The following is a 19,888-nucleotide window of genomic DNA, read 5'->3' on the forward strand; positions in this document are numbered from 1 at the left end:
TCTTTTTCATTATTGATACTGTATACCCTCGCATACATTCTTTTTCACCTTTCTCAGTTCTAAATGCATATAACCAACTTCGAAGACAAGAACTTTTTATATTAATACAGGATTTAGTTCATGTTTAAAAAGCTTTGGTATTTCGTTTTTACTTATTTGAGGATCCAATTACACTACTTTATATATCGTTTTTAGTTTTAATCCCAACCGGCGCGTAAAACTTTGCAAATTCGACGATGTTTAGCATCTCTTTCTGATTTTAGCGTGAAATCTTTGTCCATCTCTCCAACACTTTTGATTTTCTTCAAGATTATTCTATCTTGTTTGATGGCCTGTCTAAAGTGTTAATAGATTTTAAAGCATATAATAAATAACCCTGACCTACACTTACTGCATTTTTTATTTTTGAATAATTCATCATGACGTGTTTACCGTATATATATGGAATCTGAATCCTCCACTAATTGCAGTTTCAGCTGTTAGGAACATGGCATGGCATCTAATTATCATGACTCGTTTTCAAACTAGCATAAGGAGTTATAAAATAATGTTTGAGATATAGTTCGTAATTATTTTGTGCATACTAGTGATATGAGGTACCGAGAAAATTCATTTTGAAATGTTTCATGATATCTTTAACATGCTGGTAATCTTTATATATTATCCCTGGCTGTGAATATTCGCCGTGTTTGTGGTATAGAGATAGTTCCTCCTCCTCGTCTAATATAACCACAATAGTCTCTTGTATGAAGTCCTTCAATTTCTAAACAGTAGAAACGCCTATGATTATTTGGTTTATATTGGATGTCTTCTGAAAAATAAGGAAAACCGCCTTTTGCAAATATAAGTTTATATTTTGAAATCCAATCAGTTAGGCCTGTTGACACAGTGGTATTCCAAAACGTATCAACCGTAAGGTAACAACGTAATTAATCCATACCTGATATTAACTTTGGGGGTTCACTTCCTGTAAACGGATTCATATCAATCACACTATGGCAATTATTATTCTATCATTCAAAATTAGGCAAAATATCCTCCTGTTCTATAGCTCTGTAAAATAAATTTCATATTGTCTTCTTCAACAAATATTTTTATCGCAGGGGTCGCTTTTTCGGAATATATATTTAAAAAAATATTCGAATATGTCTCCTATAATCTTTTAATCTTTCGTGTAATCTTTGCCTTCTTCAAATTGTTTCGTTTTGGGTTTTCTCTTCTGAAAATTCCCTGGAAATGATTTATGTACTTCTTGTATTTGATTTTAAATTTGTCATCCTGGCATATATTGTAAATACAACAATTAGTGTCAAAATGTATTTATCTGCGTATGATTGCAAGTCATCGATATCTCTATGCCATTGTGCATCCACATTTGTAACGAAATCGCTCATGTGGAGCTCTATTTGGAGCCAAGGATTATGGTTCACCTGGCCTTCCTCTGAGACATTGTTCTGGTTTCTGAAATCAGATATCGCTTTTATAGTATTGTCATTTGATTAGCGGTTATACGCACTTTGGGGGTTGGGTTTTGAGGGCTAACAATACTATGAAGAGATTTATAACTAGGTCGTTGACGGGTGGGTGTTGAGTAGTTGCTAGTTTAATGTTTTTACGTGTTTTCATGAAATATCTTTGAATGGAGGTATAAATTCTGCGCTCGAGTATGAATGAAATCTTTTGCGTAGAACTGCAGATCAGGTAAAAATGTTTTTTTAAATCTCGTGGAAACTTTTTCAAGTTTAATTTATTTTGTATAGGTCATATTGTATAACTGTAAAGCTATAATGTGGTGTAGTACTCCTTATCTTGCGAAAGAGAATATTTGGATGTTTAAATGCATATCAGTAAATGAAGATTGTAAAGTGTGAGAGGCAAAAAGAGTGAAGTGACTTGCCCCGGGAGATACACCAAAGCAACCTACCAAGGCTGATCAAGTTAAAGTAATCTTGATTTAAAATAAATGCATATGCTTATAATGTATCGAAACACAAGCTCTGTTGAGCATTTACTTTGCGACTATTAATGGCTGGATTTGAATCCGCGCTTTTCTGACCTGGAATCATGCACGCTAACCAAAACCCACCGAGGTTCTCGGGTGGATACATATCGGATCCAGAAATTTCAATTACAGATAAAGAAAATATTCTTTTTGTCAATTTTTTTTTACTTAATCGAAAAATATTAATAAGACTTTTGATAGATATTATACTCAAAACTGCCTTAAAGTTCATGTCTATTAAGCAACAACGCGCATCAAAGTTGACAACCAATAGCAAGAACCTTCCAAATGAGATCTCCTTTCACACTTCCGAAAGGTAAGTTCCGTTATGGATCCATACCAACACCAGCTGCTGGGGCCTTGAGTCTTTTGTAGGCATCAACTCCATAGGAAAAGAAAAGAAAAATGGCAGTCCAATAAGTACAGATTAAGTTTAGGTTTCATTGTAGTAGAAGATACACTAAGGGTGGATACACATTGTTGTGGAGACGGTACTGTTGTAGTCACACAGATGTAGATTTGGTAATCGTCCCTAAACCTCACTGATTACTATTATCAGCATGTTCAATGGTTTCTTTTGAACTTAGATATCGTAATCTATGTAGTAATATTAAACGCTGCGTTATTCTTTATAGTGGATATCCATTCAGCGATTACTGATAATGGCCGCATCATGAGATTCGTCACAACATTTAGACTTTGGATGTAAGAAGATCGGGAAAAGTTTCAACAGTAACAGTTAGGGGGGAAAAGAAACAATGATAGTATGATACGTCTAATTTGCACAGGAAAGTTCTGGATTAATGTTACACTTCTGTTTTGATGTAGGATAAAAACACAGAAGCTAAACTCTGACGCAGTTTTCTGATTCATACTGCATATACCTTAGCTGTATTCGCTGTGGTTCACCTTTCTCACTTAAAATGATGTAATCTGTCTCCGTTGCCGAAATCTTTCCTTGTAATCCATTAATATATGCACCTAGACTGAAATCGATTTATTCGTTCCTCCAGTAACGGGCATATATATGCAACTTTTTGTGTGCGTCAAATTAGATTATGTACACTCAGCTGCATTGAACATTTGAATCAATGCATAATCAGTCACTACACTACTCGAATCCATCAGAATCAACCAAATGTGCTGTTTGCTACCAACTCAAAATATAAAACGAGAAAGTAATTGTGTCATCCTATGAATGTATGACAATGAAATAATAATTAGTAAATTTCGTTCCTTCTCATCCTAACAGTAACTCAGTATAATTTCCTGCACGTGTGTTGATTTATTTGTTTATAACTTGTCTAATTCACAAGTTGACTCTGTGTAAAAACAAATTGTTTCAATTATCGTGTCTTGTATTAAGTGTTGTATCTAATGGCATTTGCCTAGTATTTGGAATTGTTTATGTTGTCACATGCTGAGTGTATTGCGAGTCTCAGAACGATTGTCCGTTGTCTTACACGAGATAGTAAATCTTATCTGCTATTAAAATTAACTGGCAAATTGCCACAACAATTTATTTTCAGATTGAAGAATCTTCACTTACGATTTAATTTCTATATAGTTTTATATGAAAGTTGGTATTATTTGTTATCATGACCAAATCACTGCACTGAAAGAAGTAGAGCGACTGATAATAAATTACAAGATTTCTTTTACGTGATTTCAAATTTTGTGCGCTATATTACAAAAAAGAAACTACGGAAATAATTAAATACCAAAAGAAATGGAATTCTGATTCTGGTGAGTTAGATGAAAAAGATTAGCAACAATATTTCTTACCTCCATTTAAAATTACAAAATTCCCAAACCTTAGAGTGTTGCAGTTTAAAGACATCCATAGAATTTTGCCTACAAATATATTTTTGAAAAGAATTAACATTAGTTCAAACTAGCACTATTTTTATGTTACTTGCAGAGACAAGAAACTATTTCTTTTTTTAGGGGGGAGGGGATATCAGCAAACAAAGATTTTTGTAAAAGCACACTTTGCAACAAATAAAAGTAATTGTTGTCGCATACATATTTTTCAATTTTAAAAAATATATATTATTTTTTAAATTAGAGTCAACAATCAGACAGATGATGTAAACAATTTAATTATATATGCAAAACAGCATATATATATATATATATATATATATATATATATATATATATATATATATATATATATATATATATGGGGGGGTATGAAGACAGTCCCGATTTGTCTCAGTTCAAAGGATTTTTGCTTTTAATGGTACCAAGGAATAAATATAGCAATGTAGCTCTGATACAAACTGTACATCGAACAATTTGACCAAATTTGGGCATACATATATGTGTGTGTGTGTGTGTGTGTGTTTTGTCGAGGAAGTCTAAGTGAATGCTTAGATTTTTGTTCTGTTAAAATGGAAATATTTTCAATACATATTAGTGTGCTAACTTTGGGAGTGGATATAAAATTAGTTTAATTGCCCGTCCTAGGACTGGAATAAAAAAAAAGTAAAAAAAAAAATTAAAATATTGAATGAACGAGTCTGCAAAGCGACAGTAGTCGATATCGAAATATTATGACATTTCGACTAAATTTTGTAGATAACTCGTTGAGAGAAATAAAAAAAAAATTTTAAATTCATTTTGAATCTCACTTCCATGTTTCGGGCATAAATTTATAAACATTTTAATTTCCTTTTCACTAGTTGAACATTAGAGGATTTTTTTTTTATACAGAGAGTCTTTCTCTCTCTCTCTCTCTCTCTCTCTCTCTCTCTCTCTCTCGTTGTCAGAAAACAATGAACTAGAGATATCAACACATATTATTTGCAAACTTTCTCTTCCAGAATTCCAGGTGTAAAACATATTCAAAACGTGTGACCTGTACTCAGTAGCATATGATCTTTCTAATAGTACTGCAATATCGCAAGTAGGTCAGTGAGTCACAGAAAAGTATTACGTCGTTTTTCAGTGAAAAGAAAGTGAAACTAGAGTAGCACTGTGAAAACAGGCAAATACTGAAAACATATTCAAGGCGTAATCCAGTTAATCCGGCATCTTATACATTGTGTTTGTACTCATTAGTTGCAATATCATTTCTTAGTTGACGATTACTTCTTAACTGTCATATATATCTTTTGTACGATATTGTACATGTAGACATTAGTTTGGCAAGAAGATGCATAGTAATAGATAGATCTTTAGAACAAAAGGTCACAGTTTCGATGGACTAAGTAAGAAGTATGATGATTTCGGGCAGTGCCATCCGGTAGAGTGTGCGGGTGTTCTTGGATAGAAAGAAAATGGAGATAGAGGCGTAAAGAGACAAAAGACATTGAAACTCACCTACGTGGTTTTATGCTTGAAGGTGGTACGATACGAACCTTTAGAGCATCGCACGTAAGAGCAAAACCGTTAGAGCATCGCACATAAGAACGAAGGGGACTAAACCCAAATTTATGTCATTACATTTAAAAGAAATACAAACTTAAGTCAAAATTTTGCTTTAACTTTCTTCTTTTCTTAATGAAAATATTAAATATATCCATAACAGTTAGGTTAGACAAGGAATGACAGACACCAAATCGTTTTGTATTCGAAAATGTGAGTGCTTGTTAAGGATATTTATATATGCCAACCTATTGCATCACTCAATAAACTATAATTGAAGTGATTCTCGAAAGACAGGGGTACACATTTGTAAAGAGTTTACCCGGGTATCCGATTTGCTCATCAGAACAAAAGATTTTATATTGCCAGAAAATTTATATATGCCTTTTCCTCAATATGTAAAACTAAGTTAAATGTCTAACTCTTAGTTGAGCTGGATAATTAGCATCTAACTTGTTTGTCAAACCATTTATTTGCCGTAAAGTGTGTGTGTATCTATATATATATATATATATATATATATATATATATATATATATATATATATATATATATATATATATACTTACTTTACATCTCACAAGGTTTGTATCGAATTTGCAAGGGTGGAGTCCATGGTAAGTGAAGCTAGAGAGAGAGAAGGAGAGAGAGAGAAAGGCCTTTACTTCTAATGCTGAACTGATAACAACTATAATATGTGCACACCAACTTTTGAATGTTGTTGCAGGCTATTGTATATATTTTACAGCATTAACGACATTTAAGACTACATAGTTATACTAAAGTCTATAATAGTTTGCACAACCATGCAAATATTTATTTTGTACAAGTAATAGTTTTAGGGTTCCACAGCAAAGTTGACAGACGTATAAATAAGTAACCTTGAATAGTGGATCCACCCAATGTAATACTTCCTTTCATGGAAAAAGGGGAAGATGAGAAGCCATTAATAAATACTTATATCTAGCAAAGAATATTTTTCCGAAAGTGGTATGCGAATAGAAGTGATGGCTTCATACCACTTCTACAAAAATGAAATCACATGTATAATTACATACTGGAAGGAGTTTAATTTGCATCACCTCCGGAGCATGATTAAGGTACAATATTGCCATTCCATTGGATGATAAACACGCTTATTAATATTAATTGTCGATAGATCAAATCGTTGAAAAATTGCTACTTCCTTTTACAAGAACGAAACTTCAAAAGTAAGTCTTTATAACAATATCTAGAACGAGTGTGTGTCGTACAGAGTACTAAGGTCGAGAACGTAAACCATTTGCTCGATATAAAATTGAAAAGTATACTAGCTATGGTTTTCTCTTGCATGCTCAAACATTTTATGAATATTTGAAACCAAACAATGTTCGATGAAAAAGTCTCACCACTGTAACGCTTCTTGATTTATACAAAATTGAATAACATGACTTGGAAGACCAATTGATCTCCACTTATTTTTCTAGGCCACAAAAGTCATGTTAAAAGTGTTTCGACATCTTCTAACCTTTTAGGTCAAAACGATTCATGGGACTGCAGTATAATGCAATTCAAATAAGATTTAACGATACGGTAACCTTTCTATTTTTTTATAAACCTCTATTGCTGAACCAGATCAGACAAAGAAATGGAACCTAACTTATTACAGTGCAAACTGTGAAATGCGAAGCACAGAGGTGCACCATGTGTGTTGTAAAGACATAGGACTTGTGCTTGATAAGTGTGGTATTTTTTGGTGGGGGGTGAGTGGATGATGCTACTACATATCATTACAACTAGCATAATCACTACTACCGTCAAAATTGCCACCAAGCTGCAATTAATAGTTTACTTTCGAATATTTTAATACTGTACCATCATCCATCTAATAGCAATGGCTGCTGGTGGCGGACTATTAAGGACTTTGGGTCCAAAGGAGAATCTGGATAAATTTGACGCTAAGCTTCTGCAGATGGACGAAGTTTATAGGCCAGTTGCAATGCTGTGATTGATAGGCTTGTGAATGTTCTGCAAAATGATGTTCCAATCAAAGTGAAGGAAGTTGTCAAGGTAAAAGGAATCCATTATTCATTATCTCCGTGTGATTAGAAAGTTGCGAGACTTAGGCATTACTTCAGCGTCGTTAGTTATATTAGATTTTGTGTTAAAGATAGTTTTCACTTTCAAAAATGCCAACAACATGCATCATTGCTCTGTTTGCATGCAAGAACAAATTGTGCTGCGTAATTCTTGGCTCTTTCGCCGATGCCCTAAAAGTATTGCTTACACTGCTGCTAGAAATGACACGCGATATAATCGTTGTGACGTCAATGGAGTTATTATGACGTAAAATAACCTTGGGGTTGTGGGCAGTTCTAAGTGGTCATTATTACATCCGAGGCTTTTTGTACCATGCGACCGAAAAGGCAGACAGAGTTCCGATTGGCTTGGTGTCAGAAGTGTGGGCAAACATTATGACGTTATGAATGAGAACTTCTTTGAATGCATCCAAGCAGAGTAACGGTTACATACATACATAACCGTCGTCCTGTGTTTGCTCATTTGTCCTTAAGTCAGGTTACATTAGTAGCAAGTGGAACGTCCTCGGTCTTTTCGGTAGCGAGCTAGAAAAATACATCCGATGCAAACAGTTCGAACTGTCCTCAAAACTATTTTTGTTATTAATGTTATTACGTCATAATAAGGTTAATGACATTCCACCGATTCAATGACATTTCATCACCCAAAAAATCATAATCATTAAGTTGATGGTATGAAAACAATGATTTCATCAATTATTGTATTCAAAACAAAGAGGAATAACATTAAAAGCTAAAGCGCATATATTTCATTGATTGTTGAAACGTTGTCGAATGTTAATATTTCTTTTAAAAATCGATAACATGATTATAAGTTGATATTCACGATCTGTCTGGTCGTCTTTCTCTTACGATATGTGCTAAGTCATATATTTTATCAAAACTGTTCGAATCATCCGTCCTCCTGTGTATATTTTTGTTATAGAGAATAAAATGACAAGAACTACTTTTTAACGATAACTTTATTTTTCAACTTCTGTGCAGGCAGAGATTAGGAGCGGCCTTGCTGGATTTAACGTCATGGCATCGCAACTTTCAGTGAACTTGCAATAATTAAAATGTATGAATATTGCGAAATAAAAGTGAATTCTTAATTGTTATCTTAAAATATACATAGTCTGTTAATCAGTTTCACAGATGTTAAATAATTATAAACTGAAAATGTTGATCGTATCGTTGCGACAGATCTTTTGTTCAGGTGATCGAAAACTGGGAATAGTTTAAATTTATTATATTGAAGCAATGAACAGGTTATGATTAGTGCATTTTTGCTGCATTTAAAGCAATACTAATTTGTTCATGTTCATTAACAATGATACTTTGTTTGCTTGTTTTAGATGGGGGTTTTCCTTTTGCCTTTCTTAATTTCTTTTTTTATAACATAGGGAGGCTCCCTTGGAAAGGGAACAGCAATTAGGGATAAATCGGACATCGATTTGGTGTTGTTCCTTTCCGACTATCCTACAGTAAGATCAGTTAAACATAAAATGGACAAACTTTTATCAACACTGGAAACCTGTCTGGGACAATATGGCGATTGCAGCATTGTTGACAGAACACGATTTGCCGTGCAGGTTGATGTCTCGTGTCATTCCTCTCACAAACACAGGGTTGATATTCTACCAACTTGTGACGTACTCGGAGGTAAGATTTCTTTTATTTTTGTCAAAAGTGTTTCGCACGCATTTACTAGGACTGCATTAAACATGACCAGTGTTTGTCGTATTAGGTGGGATTTATGTTCGTAGCTTTTAGGGGAAAAAAGTTAACAATTGAGCGAGGTACTTTTATGTGACAAAAGCAAGCAAAATTTATATGACATACAGAAGAACTAGCTAGACATATATAGAGTATGTTTAGGATTAAAGTTTATATGTTCCTTTATTTAGTTATAATATAATTCGTCGTTACTATTCTGAGCTGTATGTTTAACAGTCTTTATGTTATTACTTACTACTATCTGCGTGATAGCTCTTGTAACAAATTTCTTGCTGGTGCTTAAGACAGTGATAACAAATTACAAAATAATTAATTGGCATTTGCTCTGCTGATATCTGATATAAATCAAACTTAAAACCTTCTTAGTTTATTTAAAGTAAACGTCTCTTACGGATGACGACGAAAACTCCATGTCCGGTCCGTTTTAAATATTTGGTATAAACACTGCTCGTGAAAATCAAACGGTAATGTCAAGGTCATATGAAAGAGTGTGTTTGATAAATATAGTATTTTTCTTTATTTAAATACTTGCCTACTCGGGTTAAAATATTGTATAAAGAAATGAAGTAGGACCTTTCCGGTGGCTAAGTGGTTAGAGGGTCCTCTTCGGATGATGGATGTCGCTGGTTCGAACGCCGGTCGAGTAATATCAAAAACTTATTAAAAAAATGGTACAGCATTAAGAGGTTAGTGCTACGACTGATTGGCCTGGTGTCAGGATGATGTGACTGGTGGAACATGATGCTACATGCTTGCAGCATGATGCCCCAGTGCTAGACATTACTATAAACTGCCACACTGCAGATGTCGTAGCCATATGACTGAAATAGTGTTAAAGCTACGTTAAGAGTCCAAGTCACACACACACACACACACACACACACACATACACACACACACACACATGAGTCGTAGTGCACATAATTATTTCACGTCGACCTAAAACAAATGAGCATTCGCCACAAAGCTTAAGGTTGCATTCTCCAGAAGAAAAATAACTAAATCGCAAACTGAGATAAGGATATGAAGGGAATTTGCTGCTTTACCAATAAACAATAATGACAGATAAAAAGGTGAAGTCGTAGGTTGGAGTGTATTGATGGGACAATAGTGTTGTTACTGATTTATATCATTAATAAGGTTTTGGTTCCCCCAAAGCCTCTGGCGCCCGGGTCAAACGCCCCGTCCGCCCCTTTCATTCCCGGCAGTGCGCTAGTGTAAACACGATTAATACGCCGAAGTGTTTGTTATGAGGTGGTAAAAATTTAAAGAGGGCAGGGTTAGAGTAATATTTTGAGTACACTTTTTAGTACAAGGTACTTTTGTGCAAAAGTAGAGATAGGGTACATTGTACATCATATGATAGGTATGAAATTCTTTGTCATTGCACTTGTGGAGAGTGGGATTTCTATGCAATATTGTTTACAAGTACATCGCCATCCTCCCTCTTAGATATTGACCGATTCCTTCGGCCTTGACTGCAAACGAATATATCTTAGCTACAAAAGGGTTGAGTGGCAATTGCGTGATACCTATTTTTATACAGAGAAATAGTTTCTGAATAAGAAACAAATTCAACATGAAATACGAACTTATATGTTAAGAAATGAAACTACAGGTTAAGACATGTGTCTTCAAATAAATATAAATATGAAAACGAGACAGGAATTTATCACAGCAAAAGATCCTTTCGAAAGTTTTATCGCATGCACGTGAACATGAAGAGATTAAAGTTCAGGAAATCACAATTGTTTTTCTACTGGGTGACTCATACCAACAGTCAGAAAAATAGACATTATCTACTTCATTCTCTACTCTGAAAAAGTAATATCTGCAACTAATATATGTGTGGATCATGTAAATATCAATTAATAGATCATTATCACGTTAACAACCATATGAAATTATTAGTTTTATCAAAGATTATATATTTGATTGTATAGGGTTTCTTAGGGGAATAATTATAAAGTCGAAACGTTTTTATGTGACATATCTTTTGTGAGGTTAGAATGGATTTATCTGTACGCGGCCATGTATTTATATTATTTTAAATGTCTACCTTTCTATGTGTTTCATTTGTTTTTCGAATTTGAATAATTGGTCATCAAAAAGTTACTGTTGTCGACTTTGTAATCTAGAAATAGAAATAATAACAGGATGCTTTGTCTACGCTCATGGACACTGTTCGTGTAGTTTATTCTGGTAAGGTCATAATACAAATGTGAGAACAGGGTTTGTTTCTCGGTAAAGCCTACAATATGATACACGGGATTGTTAGTAAATAAAGCCTCCAATATGATACACGGGTTTGTTTTAGGTAAAGCCACCAATATGATACACGGGTTTGTTTTTAAATAAAGCCTCCAATATGATACACGGGTTTGTTTGTAAATAAAGCCTCCAATATGATACACGGGTGTGTTTTGTAAGTAAAGCCTTCAAATGTGATACACGGGTTTGTTTTAGGTAAAGCCTCCAATATGCTACACGGGTTTTGTTTTCAAATAAAGCCTCCAATATGATACACGGGTTTGTTTGTAAGTAAAGACTCCAATATGATACACGGGTTTGTTTGTAAGTAAAGCCTCCAATATGATACACGGGTTTGTTTTAGGTAAAGCCTCCAGTATGATACACGGGTTTGTTTGTAAGTAAAGCCTCCAATATGATACACGGGTTTGTTTGTAAGTAAAGCTTCAAATATGATATAAGTATAAATCAATCTCCAACTATGTTGTGATAGGTGACTGCTTAGCGCTTAGGTATTGAGACTTTTGCATTTTAGTGATTCTTTTGCCTTTTTTATATTCATTCTTTTAAAACTAAGTGAAGGGATCATCTGCCGTTTACGATGATATGGCAAGTTCCGTTGATCTTCGACCTTATTTCTCAGCCTCTTTAGTCAAGCTCCAGCTGAACTTTGTGAAAGTATTACCTGCAAAGGTGATGAGAATCATAAGACTGGTGAAGTACTGACGGAAATCGGAACTTCCGGTATGTTACTTTCATTAAGCTTGTGTTGATGTCTCCATCATAAATTAGATCTTGCCAAAAGAGTAAGTCTACTACCGCGAAACCTGTATTCCCGTATATCACCATTAAGTCGTAGTGGCGATTTTATCAAAGTAGCATTTTATGGGTATCAATTTTGATGATGTCATCTCTCAAAGTTTTGTGAGGTATGTATACACATTCACCAGCATAGATACACACACCTGTGTGTGTGTGTGTGTGTGTGTGTGTGTGTGCGTGTGTGTGTGTGTTAATTGCACATGTTTAATATTTGTGCTGTCTGTATTTTTGTCATTTAACAAAATTCGCATTCCCACCCGTATGCCAAATTCGTTAGCGTTGTATAATGCAAGGGACGGTTAATTATTTCCTTGATTAATGGCTTCTTTGCTATTGCACGTATTCGTAAGTATATGTAAATGATTATATAATTAATTTTCACTGAAAATAACCGATAGATCATGAAATGATCAGTTACTGAATGATACGATAATATCTGTTGGAAGCTACTTTGAAATATTTTTGAAAACATTTGATTAGAAAACTTTGATGAGTGCAAACTGAAAATGTATATAAAGGTCTAGGGTAATATTTTGTACAGTCATATATACAGTATTTCATGACAGTTTTTATTATCGTCGAAAATGGGATTACTGTAAGGAGAACGTTAGAAACGATGGAGTTACTGAATACTTGTAGTTGCCGTACTCATTTATTTCATTGTCATGACCATGATACGATGTCATTTAACATCCATTTATTACAGTAAGCGGAGCATGTACAATTTCAAAATGGGACCAAAATTCATTTTGTATGCTGAAGAAAGTGTGACGATTTTGCTCTGAAACGTGTTAGGCCGCACAAAGGCCTTTCTTAAAACTCTGAGTCAAACTCTACATGTTATAAGCAATTAGAACTTTTTTGTCAGTTTTATTGTCCTTTTAAGTTGGACAGTGGAAGAGGTCGATGGCCAACGTCCTACATTCTGGAACTGATCGTCATCAGGAAGTGGGAGGATGCTGGACGTCCAGAGCGTTTTGTCATTAAACGTGGATTACACTCATTTTTGAAAGCCATAGTTAATTACCGTGATTTGAAAGTGGTCTGGAATGGAAATTATTATTGGCTAAAATCGCAGTACAGGTAGGTGGTGTCATTTTTTGACCCGTTTTTAATTGACAAATGCCTTTAAAAGATAACAAGAACTTCATCCCAAACCCTTGTCAGACAATTTGGTACAGTGACATTATCAGATATTAGCAAGTCTCCTCGCATTCACCAATACAGGACAATACATTCTTTGTCATATTCATTTTGAATAACTTTCATATTTTTGGTAATATATAAATTCGAAATTTTGCTTAATTATCTTAGGTATGGCTCAGCCGAAAATCGAAATTTCTGCCCGACATTTCTTTTGTTGCGTAACGGTGGACACTGTTTACTAACTCCTAAGACAGTCTGAGTTGTTACCACAGAAGTGGTGACTCCAGGTCACTTCACGATCTGGTTTCATATTAATGTTGATCGTTCGTCGTTGTTGCAGTTTGTTGTCGTTGTTTCTGCTGTTGCTTTTGTGTTCAACAAAAGCCTGACTAGTTTAAATTTTCTAGGAGTCACTTGCATGTGTTTTACATATATAACAGTTTTGCACAATTTTATAAGAACTGCATGTTCTCGTTAAAGTCGTAAGATAGGGTATCATACGGCGATGATGAGTACCTATTGTGTCATTTATAATGTCTTAACAATCATTTCAGTTCTCGATCACGTACCTTCACCAACCATTTGTGAATCACGTACATGATGGGTGAGAAAGAAGTTTATTTATTTTCGACCCCAAGGTCAAAGGTTAAGGTCAGTGTAATGAAAAAGATGTTTTCTCTGAAAAAAAAAGTAACTTTAATTCTATACCACATACAATGTCTTTGCAGGGCTTGCATTTGCGGGATGGTGAGAACCTGTTGATTCTAGGGTCAAAGGGGCAAATGTCAGAGATTGTATACAATATTTTTTGTACCAAAATATGTTCCTTGACCATACTTTGTGGTTGACTTGAACTTTGGTTACTAAAGAAAGTAAAATTCTGGAACATGGTCTGAGGTCACAGTAACACTAATAAGAAAGTATTGTTGTCTGCACTTTATGCTGAGTTCAAGACCTCATACCAATGGTTCAAGTCACTGAGACTAATAGTTCAGTAATTTCCAGAGACAACCATGCCCTTCTAGTGGTTAGATAGAGGACCATTAAAACACGGGACGGGCTAACATTGTGCGTTTTATGATACCCTTGTTAAGCATTCTTGCAATGGCAATCTTGATGTAGCATGGACTGAATACGAATTTATTTAACTTCTGATTGACACAGTTAGCTACACAGAATATAGGAAACACTCCGAACATCTCCCCTACATGGCTTCCTAGCCGGCAATTCTCACTCAGTCTTTTTTCACCCACGCACAAGCACAAAGTTAACCCTCACACCTCTTCCGTGCCTTTCCGTTATCATTTCTGCAAGATTCATGCATGCAAGAGCATCGTAAACGTTAAAGAAAGTTACGTGTTCCCATGGATGGGTATGGATGACATCCTTCTCCTTCATTTTCAGTCCACCATATATCCTCGATCCCGCAAATCCATTCAACAACGTCATCGACAGATGCAATGTATGGGATGATGTTGCCAGATACGCCCGGGACACCCTTAAATGGCCACTTTTCCTAGGACTTGAGTCGACTGACACAACTAGGAGCTGGTAGCTGTCTACCATTTAAAGTGTATTAGAACCCTCAACCAAATTCTTTGTCAAAGTAGTGCTTTGGAAATATAATTACAGACCATCACTATTGCCCGACATGTATGATTGCAAGAACAGCCACTATTAGTGAAAATTATGCTGTGCCGTAGTATATATCCTTGTTTATGCAAATAGGTGTAACTTTCATCATATCTCCTTCGTGTAACCAAATAGTGATGAACCTTTAGACGTTGATATTTTGCCCTTGTTATGTATGGTTCTTGTGCATCATATTGGAAACGGTTTGCCGCTTTGGATCGTACGAGATTTCCTGTTTAGAATATATAACTCAGCATACCCTCATTTGCATTTAAATCTAAAATTTATTTTTTCTGTATTATTATAATAATAATTACTACTGCTGCTCATACTACTACTACTGGTTGTAGTAGTAGTAGTATAACCATTTGCGGAGAAGACAGCGGATACATTAGTTTCGCCTCATGTCCCTCCTGACGTGCGGTAGTCACAGTATGTAAATGCAACACCTTTTTGACCCTTTATGATACAGCTATCAAATTTTCCTATGGGTGTCGATCGAGTCGTAATAAGGTTTGTAAATTTGTCTGAGACCCCAGGGATGTCGAAGCAGGATTAGGGGTTGAAAATGGTATAAATTTACGGAATGCATTATGTTGACAATTATTCTCGTTTGCATTTTTTTAAGCTTTTAAATTACCTGATATATACGATACATGTAACATGTTTATGATAGGCCCTAGTGCAGCAAAAATGTGACATTACCAAGAGATGTTATCATCGATATAAAATCAAACGTCTTTTGAGATAACTTTACCATGGAATGGACTTTACTCTTCCCTCGACAACTTAAATCCCCAGAACAGGAGTCTAAAAGTCAAAACCAGCATGTCAATAAACCAGATGGATACTAAATTTAAGGAGTTTGAGATCCTTGTGACACAAAATCTTTTTTAACAGTGTTTGCAGCTTTCAGTCTCATTTCAGTGATTTCCCTATAATAAGAGGTTGTACGTTTGCCAGTGTAATCTCCGTCTCCTCCCACAAACCCCAAAGCTTCTGTGCAGAATTATATTATTAAACAATTTCACTTCCCTTTGGATACCGACATTAAATAATTCAGTACACACTATGTATATAAAATTTATTTGGTCCCAGTAGCCATGAGTTAATGGAGACAGTGAGGTCAAAAAAAGTCATCAGGAAATGATATATTATCCTGGGTGTCAAACCAACGATTCCTGGCAGTATTTCTGCAAGCATTTAATTTCATTCTTGAAATTCTTACTTAACAAATGCAGTGAACATCAGAAGCTAGCAGGAAACCAACACTATGATATGTGCATATACCTAATTGATCACTGGATGAGCTAGATCCCTTGCAGCAATGTAAGTGATGACATCAGAGAACTCCAATAAGCTAGTACAAAACAAGGGTTTCAAACGGAAATACACACACACTAAAAACCAACCAGCACAGATCTAACTAACCTCAGGTCATCTCACAAATCAAGATCGAATTTCCAAGTTAACATCAAGATATTACTTCGGTTTAGATTTAATTATTTAATATTCGTTGAAATTTCAGAGATTGCATCACTTATTCTAAACAAAAAGTACCTTACTGTAATATTGTAAAACATTCAAGGACTTGAATATTTATTAATTTACGTTGTATTATCGTGAAACATTCATGGACATTTTGCGACATTCAAATTTTACTGGATTTTCCTGGAAGTAAAATCGTATGGATATTAGAACAGTGTTTCATCTGATGTGCTGGAACATAAACACATTAAAACTTTCATTCGGAATACTTTTGGAGCCTTTTCGAATTCAGTGAAACTGAATGTTGGAAATTATATGAATTTATACCACACTGTAAGTTATTTATATTGAAGGAAAATAAAAAGACATGTGTATCTCCAAGAATGAAATGGAACTTGGCAAATCCATTAGAAATGAACATGTATAAATCTGATGTTAGTGCATTCTTGAATTTCACCTATGAGTTGTAAAAAGGTAGAAGATATAGAAAAGTATAATGAATTGATAACTAAGAGTGTAATAACTGCATCAGACCGATATATTCCAAAGTCCGAATTCAAATCGCACTTAAAACCATATTGGAAGAAAAGTGGGCTTGAAAAATTACATCAGAATATGAGAAAAGTGCGCGGAGAACGGATCAAAGCAGGAAAAAATAGAAGCACAGAGTGTAACATTAATAAAAGATACAAGGACGTGAAAAGAAAGTTTAGAGAGAAACATAGGCTAGAGAAAAAGGTATATCAAGAGTGCATATTTGAAGAGATAGAAAAGAGTGCAGAAATGGGAATAGACGAATTCTATGCAGTCACACGGGAAAATAGAAAAGATAAATCGGATATTGGTAATATTGCATTTCGAGGAGTCGAATCCAATACTTTGGATGAATGTGTCAATCTATGGAAACTATATTTTTCTGAATTAAGTGGTACAACAGACGAGGAACATAATGATTGTGTCAAAATGAAGAATATGTACGAAGAAAGCAAACTAGAGACTGATAACATAAAATGTAATAATATTATAGAGGAAGAAGTGTTGCAGCATATCAAGTCTCTAAAAACAAAAAAATCACCAGGCATTGATTGCGTATCGAATGAGCACTTAAAGTATGGTGGAAAATATTTAATCAGACATTTAACTGCCCTTTTTAATTACATGATCCAGTATGAGTATTTACGTAATGTATATAGATGTGGGATGATTATACCGATATACAAACAAAATGGTAAAGATAAAAAGGATCCGGTGAATTATCGTGGTATAACATTGACATCTTGTTTGGGAAAATTGTTTGAAAAAATATTGATGACCAGAATTCAGAAATATTTAGACAAAATAAGCTTTCCACATCCTTATCAATTTGGATTTCGTAAGGAGGCTGGAGCTATCTCCGCTGCATTTACTCTTCAAGAATGTTTGATGTACTTTAATAATCATAACTCTAATGTATATGCTGTTTTTCTGGATAACGAAAAGGCATTCGATAGACTGTGGCATTGTGGACTACTAAAATAACTAAAAATATTAGGAATTAATGCAAAAATATGGAGAATAATCGCCCATTCCTGCACACAGTCAAGTGCTTGTGTAGCGTGTAGAGGATGTATATCGAACACATTTCCATTACGGAGAGGCGTTGGTCAAGGGCGTGTAATGTCGGCTTTTTTATTTCTCGTGTACATAAATGACCTATTGAATGAACTAGTAATGACTAATTGCGGGATAACAGTGAATCAGACATACCTGACATGCTTTTGGCAGACGACACTACTTTACTAAGCTCTACGCTGAATGGATTGCAAATACTCGTGAATACAGCTTATCAGTATGCACAGAAGTGGAAATTGAAATATAACTCTAACAAGAGTAATTGGATGATATTTAGTAAAACAAATGAAGCGTACTCATCAAATGGAATTACTCTGGGATCACAGAATATTCCTAGAGCAAAAAATGTGAAATATGCAGGAGTTACCTTTTCACAATCAATGAAAAATAATGATCGTATAGTCTATGCCTACGATAAAGCTAAACGTGTAACAAACTCACTATACTCAATTGGATTAAATGCAAATGGGATGAATCCTATAGTTTCTGTGAAAGTCTGGGAAAGAGTTATATTGCCGTCTGCTTTGTATGGCTCAGAACTCTGGTTTAATATGTCATATCAGGGCATTGAATCTATTGAGAAAATACAACGATATTTCGCCCGGAGAGTACAAGGTTTCCCTCAAAGATCGCCTATTGGATCTACGACATCATGCTTGGGGATGATATCAATGGAAGCTCGCATAGATAAGCAAAAACTCGTATTCTTTGGTCGCATGTGTAGAACATCAGCAAATTTAACTGCTAAAAATGTTTTCCTCTGGGCTGTTAGAAATTTGATTTTTGACCCCCAGCATAGCTACAACTCTTTTATATATGATATAAATACTGTACTCAAAAAGTATGATTTAGAAGACTATCTCAGCGACTTTATTTTCACTGGAAAATTTCCAAACAAAATAACATGGAAAAACTTAATTGGGACAAGAATACAGATATCTGAGGAGAGAAAACATGAAATGAGTATCAGAAATCCATCAGAGGAATTCGGTAGATTTCTAAAAATTAATCCAGGACTAAAAATGCATCATCTATGGAAAATAGCTTACACTGACTCAAGCAGAAAAATGAAATATGGGACATTAATTCGTATTGGAGGAATGCAAACAAGACCTGGACTGTGTCCCCTATGTGGCAAAATGAGTCATGACCGTATTTTGCATATTTCGATGAATTGTGCCTTAACCTCAGACGACAGAAACCACCTGATGGAAAGTCTATTTTCGTATATGCCTCCAGTGATTTACCGTGATTTCTGTGATCAGACCGATGATGTTATACTGATTATACTACTTGGTGGTTTAAATGATATATCAGAACGTTTAGAATTTGAGACATGAATAAATATGATCAGACTATCTACCAAGTATTTCATTAAGATAAAGGATATTATATATTCGATTCAATAGAGAACTCACACAGAATATAAGGAAAGAAATACTTGTACTGGATTGCAAAGCGATTAGGAAACTAACTATTTTTGTTGTCAGGATACATTTTCAAATGTTCTATCGTATATATATATATATATATATATATATATATATATATATATATATATATATATATATATATATATATATATATATATATATATATATATATAGTTTAGTAATGATTTTAATTTATTTATTCGTTTGCTATTGGAAATAATTTCAATAAGTAACGAATCCACTATTTTTGTGATTCTATGTATTTAAATGCATTTCTTTTTTGTCTTAAAATCTTCAGAAAATGGAGGAATAAAAGAATATCATCATCATCTCTC

At 34.5% G+C, this 19,888-nt stretch overlaps 1 protein-coding gene across 1 annotated transcript in view; it reads left to right on the forward strand.

Moving 5' to 3' along the window:
- The first annotated feature begins 2,232 nt into the window (after positions 1–2,232).
- Positions 2,233–19,888, forward strand: part of LOC149807796 (2'-5'-oligoadenylate synthase 1A-like) — a 41,155-nt gene continuing 23,499 nt past the window's right edge. Inside the window, exons 1-3 of the mRNA XM_089960459.1 lie at positions 2,233–2,318; positions 7,348–7,423; positions 8,838–9,096. Of these exons, the coding sequence (XP_089816585.1) occupies positions 2,233–2,318; positions 7,348–7,423; positions 8,838–9,096 (421 nt within the window). The remainder of the gene's footprint in view (positions 2,319–7,347; positions 7,424–8,837; positions 9,097–19,888) is intronic.

This window comes from Sinohyriopsis cumingii, chromosome 1, assembly GCF_028554795.1.
Source record: "Sinohyriopsis cumingii isolate HCF-2022 chromosome 1, ASM2855479v2, whole genome shotgun sequence".
Classification (NCBI taxonomy): domain Eukaryota; kingdom Metazoa; phylum Mollusca; class Bivalvia; order Unionida; family Unionidae; genus Sinohyriopsis; species Sinohyriopsis cumingii.